At 37.7% G+C, this 17,594-nt stretch overlaps 1 protein-coding gene across 6 annotated transcripts in view; it reads right to left on the bottom strand.

The window, feature by feature from the left end:
* Nucleotides 1-17,594, bottom strand: part of TBL1X (transducin beta like 1 X-linked) — a 206,147-nt gene that overhangs the window by 50,174 nt on the left and 138,379 nt on the right. For 5 of the 6 annotated variants that reach the window (XM_027675136.1, XM_027675139.1, XM_027675137.1 and 2 more), the window contains one exon: nt 12,338-12,445. In XM_027675136.1, the coding sequence (XP_027530937.1) occupies nt 12,338-12,395 (58 nt within the window). In that variant the 5' untranslated portion in view covers nt 12,396-12,445. Of the gene's footprint in view, nt 1-57; nt 126-12,337; nt 12,446-17,594 lie in introns of those variants that run through there. The other variant, XM_027675141.1, reaches the window with a different exon arrangement.

Raw genomic sequence — 17,594 nt, 5'->3', positions numbered from 1 at the left:
AACTGGGAAGCCACGCAGCCTGGGGAATGACCTGTCTTCTCCAGAGACGTGCCTCACCTCTTCTGGGAGCAAAGCGTTCCTCCTTCTTGGCTCGCAACTGGGGTGATGCTGAGTATTCCCCACACCAGCTCATCTGGCAGTTGCAGCTCAGTTAACTGACACCCACCAAGTGCTCCTTTCAGTTTCTGATCCTTTTAGCACCGCAAAAAGCATCTTTTTTAAACTGCAGTCTTGAATTGTTACAGCTACAGCACCTACTGTCGTGGTTGTACAGGTGAGGGGAATGACAAAGAGGGGTCTGTGGAAGCAATGACTTCTGAACTCTTGCAGTCTTTGCTGGTTACTCAGGAGTTGCCTTGGGGATGCCCTAATGAGCAATAGTTAAGTGATCTGTAGAACACTGTGCAAGTTTTCTGTTTGTGAACTGGACTTCGTTTTCTCTGGGAAACCCAAATAGTATTCCGTTTAAATAATTTAAAAAAAAAAACAGATGTTTTAAGTTCTTTGCAAATTACTCAGTTTAATCATTCACACTGTAAGGTCCTTCACTGAAACATTTGTTACTGTAGATAATAAAGAATTATGAACATCAAGTTGCCTTTTACACACACCTCAAGCATCTTTATCCCAACACTGAGTACAAATCTTTGTATAACTAATGCTCAGTGTGGCCCTTTGTCCTGGAAACCAGTGAGATTTCATATGGAGGTCTATGTCATTCCTTCAGTAAATTTTCCTATTTCTTTAACTCAAGCACTCCAGACCGAGGTTTGCAAATACAGACATCTTAGGTTCAATTTCCGTAAATGACTAAATTAGTGATGTTATTACCTCAATAGAAAGGGAGGAGAAAAAAAAAGAGAAGGCATAAACTATCTGACAATCCCTTCTTTTTCTCTAATAATTTAACCATCTCCAGGTGGAAACAACCAGCACTTTTTATTTAACTGATTTCTCTGACGTTGTGTTTTCTTTTTTTGGGGCAATTCCCAATACAATCTCCTCAAACCCTCACCTCCGAAGTAACATAGTGTTCTCTTTTAAAGTACAGGACACAGGCAGGTTCAGGATACAAAAAAGAGCAAGGCTTTAGAACTCATTAAAACTTCTGGCTCAGTAGAATCAACCTGCAGCTGCTATAATGGGATCCACTGGCAATCTTGAGTTTTCCAGATGCACAAGTGCCTATTTTCTTAAGGTAGGTCTTGTACTTGGCACTACTGCTTAGACTTTGACCAAAGTACAATTCATGCAAGAATGGAGGGCACATAAGAGCTGACTACAGCTGTACAGGCTGCAAGGAAAAAAAAATTGGTTGTGAGGGGCAAAGGAAAGTCATCTACTATGACTATAAATGGGTATATGGGCAAAAATCCTGGGAGATTTAGACAACATCAAGTAGGAACAATCCACTGCGTTATGAGTCAAAAGAAAATCACACGCAGGAGGAACAGACATCCCCACACAATCCCATGAGCTGCTTTACCACGTTACTAAACTCAAGTAATTCCACAGTTGCCTGCACAACTGCTTGCCAAAGAAATCAGATGCAACCAGTAGAAAAACAGTCACCTCAAGTTTGACATCTGGGGCTTGGGAGTGCCATCTAAGCAGTTAGGCAAGAATGGAAGAGTGGTGCAATGTGGTGTTCTGAAATAAATTAGAGCCCAACCAGTGCAGTTGAAAAAAAATCCACAAAAAACGCCAGTGAAATATGAGCACTAACAAAGTAATTTTCTCCAAATACTAATGTACAAACAAAACAGTTAATGTTAAATTAAGACTTCCGTAGGTCTAGATTTACCAGTGTAGAGAAGAGCAAGGGACATGTATCACTATGGGCAGACTTGAATGCAATGCCTGGATGCAAAACCAGAAGCAAACAGCTTAACTTAGAACAATCATATTTTCTTAATTTGGGGCCTAATGCTAATCTAGTTCCTCAGGTAAATGATGTAATTTCTTGCCATGGCCCAAGAGAATTACAGTGATGTTCTTCACTGTACTTGACTGCAGCTACCATCTTAGCCTAGTATTCCCCCTTCTATATGATGCAGTGAGTGAGAACTGAGAATATAATATGGATCCCTATCCTGCTTCTCCTTAGATTACTGCCTAAATTTAATTATGTATCCATAAAAATACGGTCATAAACCCCCAGTGTACATACATGCAAAGGCTTCACAAAAAGGATACCAGCTTCTGTGAAATATGTTTGGTTGCAGTTAATAAGTGTCTGGTGCCTCAAGCCACTGATAAGGTTCTACTAACAGTTAAAAAACAGAAGTGGACAAAATCCTATGGCACATCTTGTTTATTATTCACAGCAGACTGAGATTCTTCTCTTAGCTGAGCTTTTTCTTTCTCGGTAATACATCCTAGAATGCCTCTCTTTTTTTGGCAGTGTCTGCCTATTTTGAATTCTTACCTTTGCAATTACATAAAGGGCTTAACAAGGACGCACATTAGCAATTTAAAATAGAGAACTGCAGTTGAAATATATTTTTAGAAAAATCAGCTGAACAATAGGGCTTGTACATTTGTTTCAAGATTAAGACTGCTGAATGATTAAAATAATTTTCAGAACCCTGGAGAATGTGTCCTGTATTACAAGCGCTTTCACAGTTCCTGGGAAATAAAAAGAAAGGATTCCTAGCTGTAGGTAAAATTATAGTATGCCTAGTTACCCAAAGTTTTGTAGAAGCCATTATTCACTAATATTAAACATTCTGCCCTTTTTTCTTGGATATTTGACCTGTTCCCTTTCTGCCAAGAATTCAGAGTAAATGTCTGCTACCCAAAATTATTTTATTTTGTGCCAAAGAATGTTTTTGGCAGGTATCTTTTTTTTCTTTTTCATGCAGGAAAATATGTTGGAAAAGATTAATACAACTTGGAAATTATCTTTTGATGAGCAGTACTTGGCACACACTGTGTAAGCCTGAGGACTGCAAATCAACAAAAAAAGAAATACAATACAGAGAGAAAACAGAACACGACCAATAGCACTTATAAAAATCTCTTGAAAACAAGATCTGAAATAATCCCTCTTTTCAGTCACTCTGTGTAAATTAGAATGACAATTGCAAACAAATATCAACACAGATCTAGCAATTTAATGGGCAAGTTTTGAAGCTGCTTACAAAGGCCACAGCAAGGAAAAAAATAATCTTCTCCTTTAAATTAATGGGATGTAGTTATTTTTTAGTCATGTCTGTGCAACCAAACATCCAAAGAGAGAGACTTTTAAGGATTACATTTATAGAAGAGACTTTCACAGTCATGCATGCTGCCCTTCAGCTATGTTATTCTCTCTGTTCTAATATACAATACACCTATATGGCTCATAATGAAAGGCAGTAAAATGACAGATGCTTAGCAGTGCACTGGTTTTGCTGTCAAAGCCATCTCGACCTTTAGACATCTGTCTTCCACCCAATATGCTATTTTCTTAACACCCCTAAAATCCTACATTTAATGCAAGTTTTAAAAAACAGAATACAAAGTGATCAGAAACAAAACTCGTGCTATGGATTAAGTTTGCAAAGGTGTAATTGTTTATGTTTGTATAACTTAAGAATCAGCGCGTTTGCTCAGTGTCCAAGATCCAACAAATGGCAACTTTCAGGCTGAAGTAAAATCAAAACAGCCAAGTTCAGAAGACTGTGACAAGACCTAGAAGGAAATATGAGGTAAGCAGGAAATAGTGTATTTCTTTCCTTCACATGAACTTAAAAATTCTGCACAAAGTATTGCTTTCTTACACAGTATTTATCTTGCTCTTATGCAAGATAAATGGGTAGAATAAACAGAAAGAAGTTTTCAAAAGGACCTCTTGAACTCCAGCACAAAACATTTTAAACAATTGTTTATAAGCATATACATAAAGAGATATCTGTCACAAATCTCTGTGCATACAAACCCACATAAAAATGGCTCTCATACAGCTTATTACACTCTTCTGAAAATATTACCAGAAGAAAGCATGACAAAAATAACTTCTTTAGCTGTAAAAATACTTTTTCTTCTCCATTGTGAAATTTGGATTTTGTGAAACCAACCAATACTGCTGGTTCATATTCACTGCTCTATGAAAAAAGTACGCAATTGGTTTTGACTTGCGCAGGTGCTGTTGGCTTAGAAACCAAGTTGCTTATCTTTAAAAGAAGCTGGGAAAAGTATTTACTTTTAACCTGTCAGCTTCATTCTTCCCAAGATCTATATCTTCGATAAGTTTATAAAAAATGGTTTGGGAACTGCATGTTGTCTTCTTATGCTGACCCTGATTTTCTTAAAATGTACTTAGTGTTTACAAAGAGAATAAATGTTTACTAGCAGAGACAGAAACCGTGCATAATAATACAGTTCTGATTTTAGAAATGGATTTGTCTTTTTAGCAGTCATCCGTTCTCAAACTGTGAAGCATAATTTCAAATTCAGAGTCAGTCTCACTGTTTCTGGAATCATACAGTCACTATCTCCCTAGTTTAGAAGAAATACATGAAGTAGAGGAGAGATTAAAAAAAAAGGAGATGCAGTTTAGTAAAATCCCTAATACACCCTTTTGATAGCACATTATCTTACTCCATACATATTATGCTGGAAGCATTATATATATATATATTACGTTGTATTATATGCAATACGTGTAGTTACAGATGGTTTCCCATTATATTAGAACGTTCATTCTGAGGTGACTTTTATGAAACACTTTGATTTAAACCACACCATTTTTTTGGTCAAACTTCTCAGGTTTTCTTATCCAAGGGTCGCTTTAACACATATTGCACTCCTCGAACAACACTGTGGCTTTATATATCTACAATAATTCACAAAAAGACACAACAGTTGGTTCTATAGCCAACTTCCAATATATCAAAGATTTGGAACAAGCCTTAAGTAATTTTATTTTAATTGTAGGCTGGTCCTAAAAAGGATAATACATCATACAAATCAGACTGCATGCCCACAAATCAGACCTGTGCTAAATCAAAAGAATTAAAAGTGGAGTTTGTTTTGCTCCAAAGCCTTGCCATTGTACAGCTAAAAAGGTGAAAGAATCCCTGCCTTCAGTCTTAACACCATTTCCTGAAAAATATAGTTAGCATCTCATTCATACTGTGTTTAGGGATTCACCTATTAATTCATAAACAGCAATCTGAAATAACTGAAAAAGAATGTTAAATATTGTCTCAGCCCCCCTGTAATAATCTTTACTCAGAGGATTTCAATACAGTTTAGGACTATAAACTTTCAACATCTGCTTTGAGGTGCTGTACATAGTATTAACTTTATTTTCAAAGAGGAAAACTGAGGCACAGAAACTTTAGGGCCAGGTTTAAACACTCAATTTTTATATGTCCTTAAAAATGTATTACTTTATTTATTCAGTAATACCTGTTTCAGCACTCAGTTACACTAGCACAAAAGTACCTGTGCAAAGAGAAGGTAAACAAAATACGCAAGTGTCCTCACATCAGTGTAGCTGAGGTCGATCTACAAACTCCAGTTACTCTGTGCTGCAGGCAGAATATACATGGCCCAAGGGAGAGTGATAACATGTATGTAGACACAAATAATGCAACCACAGACTGTTACTGAAACTACACTAAAATGTCTGTTTAATCTTTGGCTGGCAGGTTGTCATTTCAAGGATGCAGTTTCCCCTCAGCAAACAAAAGGTCTCCATCCTTCCTTTAGAGCGTAGCTACGTACAGAGCCTCAAGAACATTCCAGTGACTACCGTGCTGACAGCACCTTTACCTAAAGGTTGTTTAAAAGATCTTTGAGGCTCTCCAGGCTTGAGCAGGAGGCTGGAGTACTTGAACATGAGCCAGCAATGTGCCCTTGCAGCAAGGAAAGCCAAGAGCATCCTAAGCTGCGCTACAAAACGTGTTGCCAGGTCAATGGAGGGGATCCTTGCCCTCTACTCAGTGCTGGTGAGACATGTCTGGAGCACTGTATCCAGTTCTGGGCTCCCTAGTGCAAGAGAGACATGGATACACTGGAGAGTGTCCAGTGGAAGATCACAGAGATCAGTTGGGACTGCTCAGTCTGGAGAAGAGAACCTTATCCATGTGCATAAATGCCTGAGGGAGGTGCAAAGAAGATAGAGCCAGAATCTTTCCAGTGGTGCCGAGTGACAGAACAAGAGCCAATGGGCATAAATGAAACACATGTGAAATTCCAAAATAAACTGCTTTCCTACTGTGAGGGTGATAAAGTATTGGAACTGTCTGTCCAGGGAGGTTGTGGACTCTTGATCCTTGGGAGATATTCAAAACTCAACTGGACAGCCCCCAGCAACCCGCTGCAGCTGACCATGCTGTGAGCAGGGGAGATGGATTAGATGATCTCCAAAGGTCCCTGCCAACCTGAACTATTCTCTGATTCTGTCATCTCCTGAGACACCATCCAGACTGAACTCTCCTATGACCCTAACGAGCCAAACTGGACGAAAACATTAAAAACGGGAAAAGAAAAATCATTATGTACTAGCTCTGTCATCATTGCACACTACTGTCACACTGGACAAATGCCTTTATTGACAAAGTGATTAATTCTTCTAATGAATTATTCTTCAAGGTATAGATTTTAATAATTTAAGAAAAAAACAAGCACTGTACATTTCCCTTCTACCTAGCAGCAGCCTTCCTACACAAAGGAAGCAGTTAGCTTTGAAGCAAATTTAGCTGACCTATATATGCCAATCTTTTATGCTATGCTTAATTTGAATTATTTTCAGCATGCACTTCTCTCATCTGTGACTTAGGAACTCTGTGCCATACACAGTTGTTCAAAAAAATACTCTCAACATACCTCATGCAGGAAAAGTATGGACTTCAGAGAAAAATTACACAGGCTTATATAAGTAGAGACTGTTGCATAAGGCACAAATTCAAAAGAACAGAATACTGATGTTCAGTCATTCACAACTGCCTGAGAACTTACCCACCAAAAATGTGATATTTACATTTTGTATAAAGTTTCTTCATTAAAAAGGAGCATGATTCTATAAAAAAGGTGTTTTCCTTAAAAATTCTGTTGCTTCCTTTTCAAAAAAATAAGAAATGTCATTGGACAAATTGTAATTTAGTACTTTTCTGACTACTAGTATCTAGTTCATCATTTCTCCACAATGATGAAATCCCAAAAGCTTCAGAACATCCACATTTTGCATTCTCTCATAATTTCCAAAGGCAGAATGACAGTAAAATGTATTGGATGTGGTTAACAGGAAAGACCCATATTTGCACATGCCTAACTACAAAGCATTTTGTGCTGTGATTCATAGAAGCCCTCTGTGCTCTATATGCCCTTGAAACTGTGCTTATAATCTGAGAATCTTATCTTCTAGGAAAACAAGAAAAATCTGTCAACTGTGAACCAAGCCAACCAATGTGCTGCTATCATCCTGAATTTACAGAAGGAAAAAAAACTATGTTTTTAGCTGCCTTCATTTTTATGGTTGGGAAGAAAACAAGTGAAAATTCTAAAGTATAAGGGTAAGCTGTCCCAAGTCAGCACCTCTAAGTGTCATTGACAGCTTTTAGCAAAAGCATCTAGCTGGAGTTTTTATTGTCTTAGATGTGGAACAGATTATACACTGAGAAAGTGTGTGTCATAAAACGGAGAAATTCATACCAAAAAGTAAAAGTAGGAGTGAAAATGGAAACTACTACACCATCTTAACTCTAACCAGTCATTGCATTACAATAAATGCCCTACTAGAGAACAGTGTAAGCCACAGACAACTGGGGAGCTGATTTTCAGACAAGAATTCTAGCCTACAACATGCATTTAAGTGCTAGAAAAGGAACACAGTAAATTGATCAATGCATCAAAAATACCAAATTTTTAAAAGCTTTAATAACTGCATTGACATGTTGGGCTGTGTAGGGAAGGTAATTTACTGTAGCATTTGGACTGATGATGGGATTTGTCACTCACAACTAATGATGGCACATTTTAGATTAAAAATTATGTGAGAGATTTGATTTCCCTTTTTTTTTTTTGCCACTGCCCCCTAACATCTTAGAAATTTCCCTGGGATCCTTATTACTCCTCATTGCATTGTACTACTCTGACCTTCATTCCAAAAGGTAAATAAATATATGTTTCTCTTTTGGGAAAAGCAGAACAGGAAAACTCTACATTATGAATTCTATATGATTTTTTAGAAACAGAAGAAAACTAAGTGAAGTTCTATGTCAGCAATGAAGATGGCTGCTAGCAAAAGTATGCTTCTCAGGAGTTTGAAGGGGTACAAAGTCGAATCAACATAATTTGGATGCCAGAATTGTGGCTACTTTGGTATAGCTTTTTTCACTTTTGTCAATGTACTAGCTTTGTTGGTATAACTATGTCCACCACAAGAGTATTTTTTGTGCTCCTTTCTCAACACTGGTTGTACACTCTCAGTGTAGACATACCTAAGCCTGATTTTAGTAACTGGGGCCAACATTTCACTTGAAAGTAGACTTTGTATCAAGACACCTAAAAACAAATATAACCTGACTTTAAAAAGTTTGTCTCCTGAGATAAACAGTGCTTGGAAGTACTCAACACTTTTAAGAATGGCCACTTAAAACTGTGCACCAAAAAAGTTCATATGCAAAAAGAAGAAAACTAAACACTGCAAGACTTCACTTTGGATAGAAAGCAATAATCTTAAACTGAAGACAAACATCTGTTTTCTTTCTACCTCAAGAAGGGGTCATTCAGTTGAAGTGACACCACCTCGTCCCCTTAGTGGTAGAATTCCTATGCCATTAAGATGTGGAGCCTAAATGGAAATTATGTCAGACTGCTTTGTTTTTCTGGGAGTAGATAAACACTGAGACAGTCACCTATGTAAAGAGGCAACTATTTACTCACTTATTTTAATACACCTAAACATTTAGAGCCTTAACTTGTCCAAGTCCTGTCTTGTATGGGGGGGATCTGACTATACTGTCCCTTGAGCAGGCATCTTCTCCAGCAGCAGGCAACTCAAAGCAGCCTCCCTGGCTGTTATTTTTTCTGTTAAACCACATGATCATTCAGTATAACTCACCAAATGTCACAACTTACTATTTCATTCTATCTGCAAACTTACTTGGGAATCATTTTGTATTTCCTTCCAGGTAACTGATAAAACTATTGAGCAGTATTACACCAAGAACAGATTCCTATGAGTTCCCAAAAGAAGCAACTTTTGAGATGAATACTCCCCAACTCTAATTACTTTTCAAGATGTTTCTGTTAGCCCATTTTTAATCCATTTGGTAACCCTGGATTACACTGATTTTACTCACTGTTATTTCATTTTAACTGCAGTGTCAACAACACTAAGTAAATGTCATAAAGTGTCTAAGTGTATTAATGTCAGCACAGCTCTCTCTGTCACCTTCATTTCTGATCTTGGAAAAAGCAGTATCAAGTTTGTTTGACGAGATCTATTATCCATAAAAACTTGCTGGCTGGCATTTGGCATGAGGTCATCCCTTCATCTTTGTTGGAGATATTTAGTCTCAGCTTTCCAGTGATTTTGCTTGACCTATAGTTACCTGGATCATCTTGTTTAACCTTTAAAAATTCTGGCACAACATTTGCTTTTTCCAGTTCACTGAAACTCCCCTTATTATGCCAAGGTTTGTTAAAAAGCAACAATAATGGTTTAGACAGTTTAACTCTATTAATACTCTCCCATGCAAGTTTTCTGGTCTGACAGAAAATTAAGGAGGAAATATAATTACTGAATTTCACATCTAACTTCAATTTTAGAAGAGGTAAACTTCTACTAGAATCATCTGCCAGCATTTTCATAATGAAGCGTAGAGCACTCACCAGAATCTTTTTATAGTGTTTCAAATAATCTCAAGTATTTCTGTGCATTGCAGATGAAAAATACATGAAATATTATAGGGATATTATGCTTTTTTATACAGTTATTTGGCCATATGTATTTCCTTTCATCATTTCTCTCTTCCTCCCACCATTTGCCTACATTTTATGGGAAAGCCTGGAAGCTTTACACGTTAAGATTAAACGACAGGTACCTGGGGGAAAAAAAAGTGAACTTTTGTATGGTCTTGTAAGCAACCTTTATGGTTGTGTCCAATACAATTTTTAGAAGCTTTAGGATCAGCTAATGTTAACAAATAATCAACGTAATAACTTTGTTTTTGGCAAACTCCTTTAAATTGTAGGGGTTTGAACTCAGACTGTGTTTAAACACTGGGCCTTTAAATTTGGCATGCATTATTTCTGAAGCTATGGATTAAATACCTTTCATCTGCTGTCACATCTTATGGCATTTATAGTAGCAGGTGGAAAAGCAAAAATGCTGTATAACAATTTCTGTCTTATTACCCCACTTCATCTGAAAATACAGATACAAAAATTCCTTTGGAAAAAAACAATGACAATAGGAAAAATGATTCAAAATAAATGTGAGAAGCTTTTTAAACAGATTAGTGGATTCATCATTGGTTACGGCTCTTGTATGCTGAATGAAATTCCTAATGAACTGTCAGGTATATCTACTGAATCCATACCCAGCATCTAGATTTCAAATATGCTCAGTTTGAAGCATATTTGAATATTTCTTCAAATATTTGACCTCAACTTTCACTCTCTTATATGTGTAAAACAGAACAGAACAGTGGAAACAAAATGCCTTTAGTATGTGTGGACTAAAAAAGAGAAACTTTTGGCCCTCTAGATATGAAGGTAAGAGCACTACAACTTGCTATGAATATGAAAATTTGTACGTACGCTTTTCTGTAAAATGGCAAAAGTGACCGCTTGCTTGTGGGAGATGGGTTACCTAGAATACCACCATTCTTGACTGACTTTGTAAAGCCTCCTGAATCACTACACAACACTAATCCACTTACTGATGTATCAAGAAGAATAAAAAAGGCTAATTTTCTTTTTTCACATCAGGAAAAGCTACTGCATTAATACACTGTTATGTATTATCTCCTACAACTCAAATATAAGAACATAAAATAATTTCAGGATTCTTTACACTTTGATTATGTCTAAAAGCTCTATCCACTGTGGTACACAATAGCTTATTTTTAAAAGTAAACTTTGTCTGGATGATGTTTTTAGTTTTGTTAGTTCTTTTTCTTTCATCTGTTTGCACACCAGATCTAGACTATTTTTTTTTAAGCTCTGTTATCAGAGAGTGGAATGGAATACAACATGAGAAAAGAGCTAACACAGGCCACAACTGGACTCTCAAAGAACTGTTTTAAAAGACCAAATACTAAAAAAGTATGATAAATCTTCTTCGTAATTTCAGTGGAGATTCTTTACGCAGGGATTTAGGTTTCTGGGATTGAAATAGTCTTGCAAGTAGAAGAAACATCTCAAAATAACATATCTAATGAATGCTAGTTATAATGACCAACAGAAGTAGGCTAACCCCACATCTTTTTAACATGCTGGGATTTTGGTCCCCTGTGCAAGACATCTCTCAGGTCTGGAGGGTTTATTCTAAAACTGGCTTCAAATCTTCTGACAGGATGACATGTATTTTTCATAGAAATTTTTGTTCATTTCAGCATATGAAACATGAAATATTTGTAGTCAATTCTACTTTTACCAACACAAAACATAGGGTCAGTACCAAGTAAACTGTGATGCTGCCTATAAATTATTTGTCAGTGTTTCTCAACTCCCCTACCATCTCTAACAGAACATTTTCAATTAGCTGATAGACCCTCTACTTCTTGCAGTCAAAGAGTGGAAACAAGACTATGGAAACAAACCCAAAATTTAAGTTTCAATTTAATTTTTTTTTAAGATTTCCTTCTAGAAGGAAAAGCCCTGTGATATTTTCCAATATGAAAACAGACAGAAGTGGAAGTGATATTGAGACAGAGCCACACCGACCCTTGTGCAGCTCAGTTTACATACATAATTACCCTAACAAAATTCTAAAACATCAGAAATTTGCAAACAGATTTCCATTAACAGCCAACATAAAACCAATTTAGACAATTTCAGGTAGCTAAGAAAAAAGATACAACATATATGTGCTTTGTGCCCATGCTGCCAAAAATGACTTTGGCTGACATGATATAACTCTACCAAAACATTTGTTAACGTAATGTTATTTACTCCTTGTTTTGCCTAACTGCAATGTTTACTTTTGTACCTGCGCGTGTTTGCACTTTTTTATGTTCAAGACAATGATTTTAAAGAAATGTGTGTTTGTGCGAGAAATATTTAGTCTGTCGGTCTGAAACACTCAAGGCAACATTCCTAGAGCAACATCATGCAAAAAGCCAATTTTCCCATTTCATTTATGACCAGAAGTTACGAGGAAAGACAAGAAATTTACCCGATTCCTGGAGATAGCGATACACCAAGAAATTCACTTCGTCACTGGTTATGCTCATCTTAGCCCAACCTCAATATGATGAGGTCTACGAGAAGTGTGATCCACGCTCTGTTCAAAGGAGAGAAAAGAACAGGTTTTTTTGTTTTATCTTCATTTGGTATGAAATGTGTTATCAAAACAGAGGTGGGAATTGCTAAGGTATTTAAAGATCTCATACAGTTATTAGAGCTGTAATGTCCCAGTGTGAGGCACCCACTAAATATTGTGAATCAAGTACTCAAGCTGTACTGCATCTTTTATTATAATTAAAGAGCAGTATTTAAAATATATGAGAGACACAGAGGGAGCATTTTATATCTTGGGAGACTTTGCAAATGTCAATTCTTTTACTTCAGTGGCTTTACTAAAGGTTCTTTGGACACTCCTTTTTATGTGAGCATTTTTTTTCTCAGAACTGCTGACAATTACAGTCACATATAACACACCAAATCATAACCTTTCTGCAGCCCCAAATTTGAAATCCAGTTTTCTGTCCAGTTATTCATCCACTGAAGACAGATTCTCTCCTTACAAAGCCATGTTACGCAGTGAATGGCGCAGGGGGAAAGTGGGGAGAGAGAGAGAGAACACCATATACCTTGAGCCAACAAGGAATACAAATATCCTTGCATTATATAAACTTAAAATATTATAATGTTATTGTGAGCAAGAATTGAACTTCCATTTTTCACTTAAGTAATCGCAACCTTTAGGATGATGGTTTTACATTACTATTTTGGGCTTATACTCTGGTAATAAAAACACTGGGCTTAGATGATGAATTTGTTTTGAACATTTTCCATTAAATCTTGATGATTCATTCCTGCTTGGGAATCTGACATAAGTAGTTTGGTTTCAAAAAACGTAAGTACTCCTCAGACATAAACTTTGGAACACTGTCATCCACACCATACCTATAACTAATCACGTACAGATTTGGACCCAGAGGCACACGCTATGCTCTCATCGTGTCTCACAAATGAAAGACCGTGGGCGTGTGCTGTTTCTTTCAATTTCCCGTATGTCTCTTCTTGGCAAGCGGAAAGGTCATCTTTGTTCATCGAAAACCTCTTCAGTAATTCCTGCTGCCTAAAGTAGCACCTGCTACTGCAGGCGACGCTGATCGACGACGTTTCCCCTGGTGATGATTTAAACCAGCAGGTCACTCATGACTGTAACAGATGTCTCTGCATATTTATGTAAATGGAGGTCTTTCGAACCCTGGTAGGCCTTTTATTATCCTGGTCTGTATTTCATCAATAGTTTGGATGCTGGTTTTCCATAAGAAACCATAGTTTGCTAATTTGGGAGGCATCCTCCTCAAGTACTCCAGTCTTTATCACTACAGTTTGCATTTCACAGAGAACAAGAAGAAACAAAATACTGAAAATCACGCAATCTCAGTAAGGAAAATTTCATTTCCTTTGGAAAGGATGAGCACTTTCTGCTAAGATTCTGGCTGAGGACAGCATCAGCTGTATCCAACAGCCAGTCCTGTCACACCCGCCACGTATTGCCCTGGGAAGCCACTCGGTCTCTTTTCTCTTCAATCCCTCATCTGCAAAATGGGCTCAAATTTGTCTGCCACATGATTTGGAGACTGGAAGCACTGACAGTGGTAAGGGCTTCAGTTACCAAGGTTGGCAACTGCAGCCAGTGAAAGCACCACTTCCAGTATAACTTTATACATACTTCTTCCAGATAAACAGACTTGGAGCTGAATAATTAATAAACCCCTATGCCCCTTTTTGCATAATCATCGTTGTACAATGAAGAACAAGACAGACATTCATAGCAACAGTTAAGGTCATTTTCACATTTGAGTGCTTAAAATACACCTGTATTGTTGCTATGGCCATGATAACATTAAATCAAGAAAATCTGATAGCTGTGAGTTGAAAAAAAAAACAACCACTTTTAAAAGCATTTTAAAAATAGCTGTTTCAGAATTTGCTGGTAGGAAAGTTGGTACAGATGAAACCTCTTACAAAAATTCAGTTTCAGCAATGACGTACTCTGTGGTAAGATGAACTTTATTAAAAAAAAAAACACAAGAAACTACAAATGCCATTTCTGGATTCATCCTGCCAATTTAAGACATTAACATGGAATTTCCCACATACAGACGGTTGCTTCAGGAAAGGGAAGCAAAGGAAAGGAAGAGTGCTGGTTTTTGTTTGTTTTCCTAAAAAGATGACTTTTCTTGAATGAATTAAAATCAGAGAAAATCAGCATGATTGCAAAATAAATAATCTGACAGCCCCAGAAGAAAAAGCTCCATGGCAGCTACCTTTGCATCAGAATCCCAAGCACACCAAGTAGTAGTTGGATTTACAATCCATTTTCCCTGAAGTCAGTCAACAGGAATTACTTTGACGTATGTGTCAGATCATATCTTTATACACATTGTTACCATGCCAGAAATAACTAGATGATCCCCACTCACATATTTAAGGTTTCTTCCCTCCCACAGATGCCAGTGTAGCAATCAGATACACAACTGTAAAGCTTTTACCCATCCACAGCAATACACAGTTCTTGGCTTTTACCCAGAGAAACGTATTCATTAGAAACTTGGCTGAGCTATGAAAGACCATACTCAATTTCATTAACGCTCTTTCTGATTTCCTTCTTCTCTGCAGATAAACAGCCCAAATAAAAGTGGCTAAAAAGACATTTTAGGGAGGAGAGAAACATACTTATATTTTGTTTATCTCCAAGGCTGATTCATAAGGTACAAACAACTAGCCTACCCCGCAACACACTGTTTTTTAAATGTAGAAATGCAAACTTCTGTAGAAAACTGCAGAAACCTTCAGTTATCACTGTGATAGATTTAATTCTGCTAATTGATGATCTCCTTTTTTTTTACTGAAGACTGGTATTACCTAGATTAATAGTTTTTTTTAACAGTAATAAAGTACAGTGTATGAAGAATACCGATGTGGCTTTGGAGACATTTCACATTTAAACCAGCAATAACATCTTCATTCTTCACAATGTCAAGAGGATTAACAAAAGGCATTCAAACGTGCTACAACTTTCTTTACTTGAAACACTTTTTCCTGCACCCAATTACACATAATGGGAAGTTCTATTTACTAAAACCTCACCTTAAAAATTTGGGTGGTGATGCTGCAGACATTTAAAAATGTCCAAACATGTGACCTGAGTCAATTAAGACTACCCAAAGTATAATATATCTAAAACATACAAATCCCATCAGTGGATGAGTTGCCAAGATCATGCAAAATTAAACACTTATTTTAAATAAAGACTCAACTCTCAGTTCTACCAAAATGGGTTTTTTGCAGAAATGTTTTGTACATAGAGGTAAAAATCTAGGATATCAGCTTGAATATGCCACCACTGTGCTTCTAGGGCTGCCTGGCTTTTGCTGAACTAAGTGGTTCATCTGGCATTGAGCTGGCTCCAGTGAAGCTTAATGCTGCAGCTTCCCTGTGCTCTGGGCAACCAGGGCAGCTTGATTCCTGGAGTACACCACTGGATCTCATTTGGCTCTGTGCACTGACATACCACTGTTCTCAAATTAAACCTTCCTGGAGCACTGGGAATCCTGCTAATGGGCCATGCCAGTGGCTCTGGAGAAGGCAGCCTCACATACAGCTATAGTTCAGCACAGTGCTGGCCAGGTGAACTAACAGTTTCTTTACATCCCATGCCCCTACTCAAGGATTGCTCTCCCTTCATCAGGCATATTTTAGAACTGTTGCCATAAATAAGGGAGATCTGGCTGAAGAATCAAGGGAAAATATCTTTTTTGATTTTCAAATAGTATCTAAAGACTCAGCTCCTCTGCTCCTCTTCTAAATGATAGCCACAGGGTCCTCCAGGGTCGTGTCCTGCCCTCCAGGATAACCCCGGGGCAGGGAATGGCCAAGGTTATTTCAGGAAATGAGTTTACATTTGCTACTTGCTGCAGCATGCCATCCACAGGGACTGGGAGTTACCAGTCAATCTTCCCCTCAGGAAGGTGGAAACAGGCCAGACATTTAGGGAAAACACCTAAACTAAAACCTAAACCTGAAACCTAAGTAGGAAGTCAGACACTTCCCATTTCTGCATCCAGCCCTGTCGACAGAAATGTATCAGATGGCTGGTCTGGCCACACTGTGAAAAAGTCTGCAAGATCCAGTCTGCTTTAACTGAGTGCTGAGCAGTTGCCAACTTCTCGGAGGGTTTTTTGAGGGTCATTTTTGTAAAATCCCCTGAAAAACAAACCCCTCAAAACCCCAACTGAAACGTACAAATTTTCATTTTATCTCCTGGAGAGGTTACACTATTTACCTACTTGTTCAACGAGGCTAGGCCAAAATGTCTTTTCACAACCGAATTTTTTACTGACAACAACACTGTCATTAAAATGATAGGGAGGTGTGAAGAGAAATTGCGTATTTGCTTTGGGGAAAAAAAGGTAAGGAGAGGTTCCATAAAAATGAAAACATTCCAGAAAAGTTCAAACATTTAATGTTGTCAAATTGATGCCTTGCTGCATAGGAACTGGAGTTCACACACTTGTGCTCCCATTTTCTCATCCAAGATGAATCCATGCACCAAGGTGCGTCTCTCAGGACCCACTACAGTCTCCCAATGTCGGAGAAGAGAATGTGAACAGAAGAACTAAAATAGACTCTAGGAAGGCACCTTGACAGCATAGCCAAATCAATGTGTTACTGTTTTGCATATATTCTGTAGTTTAATGAAAAACATTTCCCAAAGCCAGAAGCCACTTCTCAAAAAATGAGTCACTGAGGCAATCTCAGTATTTTCTGTTGAAAAATGCTTTCATCAGAAACTTTCAATGAGCTCTACGCTTCTGTATTTCTCGGATGTGCTTTACCATAGAGCCAGAACAGAGTCAGAAGCCAGCAGCTCTTCCCCAAAGGGTAACGAGCTCTGCTTGGCCCACACCAATGCATTCCTCAGTCTTGGCTTTTATCGCAGCTGCCTCCTCTTGTGGAAACTCCAGTATGCTACTTTCCAAAAATGCCAAATGAAACTTCTCGGAGAGGAAAAGAGCACACTCTGCTCCCTCTCCCCTCACAGTCTCTCCTGTCATTTTATGAAACTAAGGAGTACAATATCTTTTCTTTACAAGTATCCTGACAAGGGAATGAGACCATCACACTCCTGATTAAAAGGTATGAAGTATGCAGGATGGTTCTTTCCAACTCCGCATATGTCAGTCACCAAATTA

Source organism: Neopelma chrysocephalum, unplaced genomic scaffold, assembly GCF_003984885.1.
Source record: "Neopelma chrysocephalum unplaced genomic scaffold, ASM398488v2 Primary Assembly neopelma1_25, whole genome shotgun sequence".
NCBI classification, from domain to species: Eukaryota; Metazoa; Chordata; class Aves; order Passeriformes; family Pipridae; genus Neopelma; species Neopelma chrysocephalum.
The sequence above is the reverse complement of the archived record's forward strand: the minus strand, read 5'-3'. Positions and strand labels throughout refer to the sequence as shown.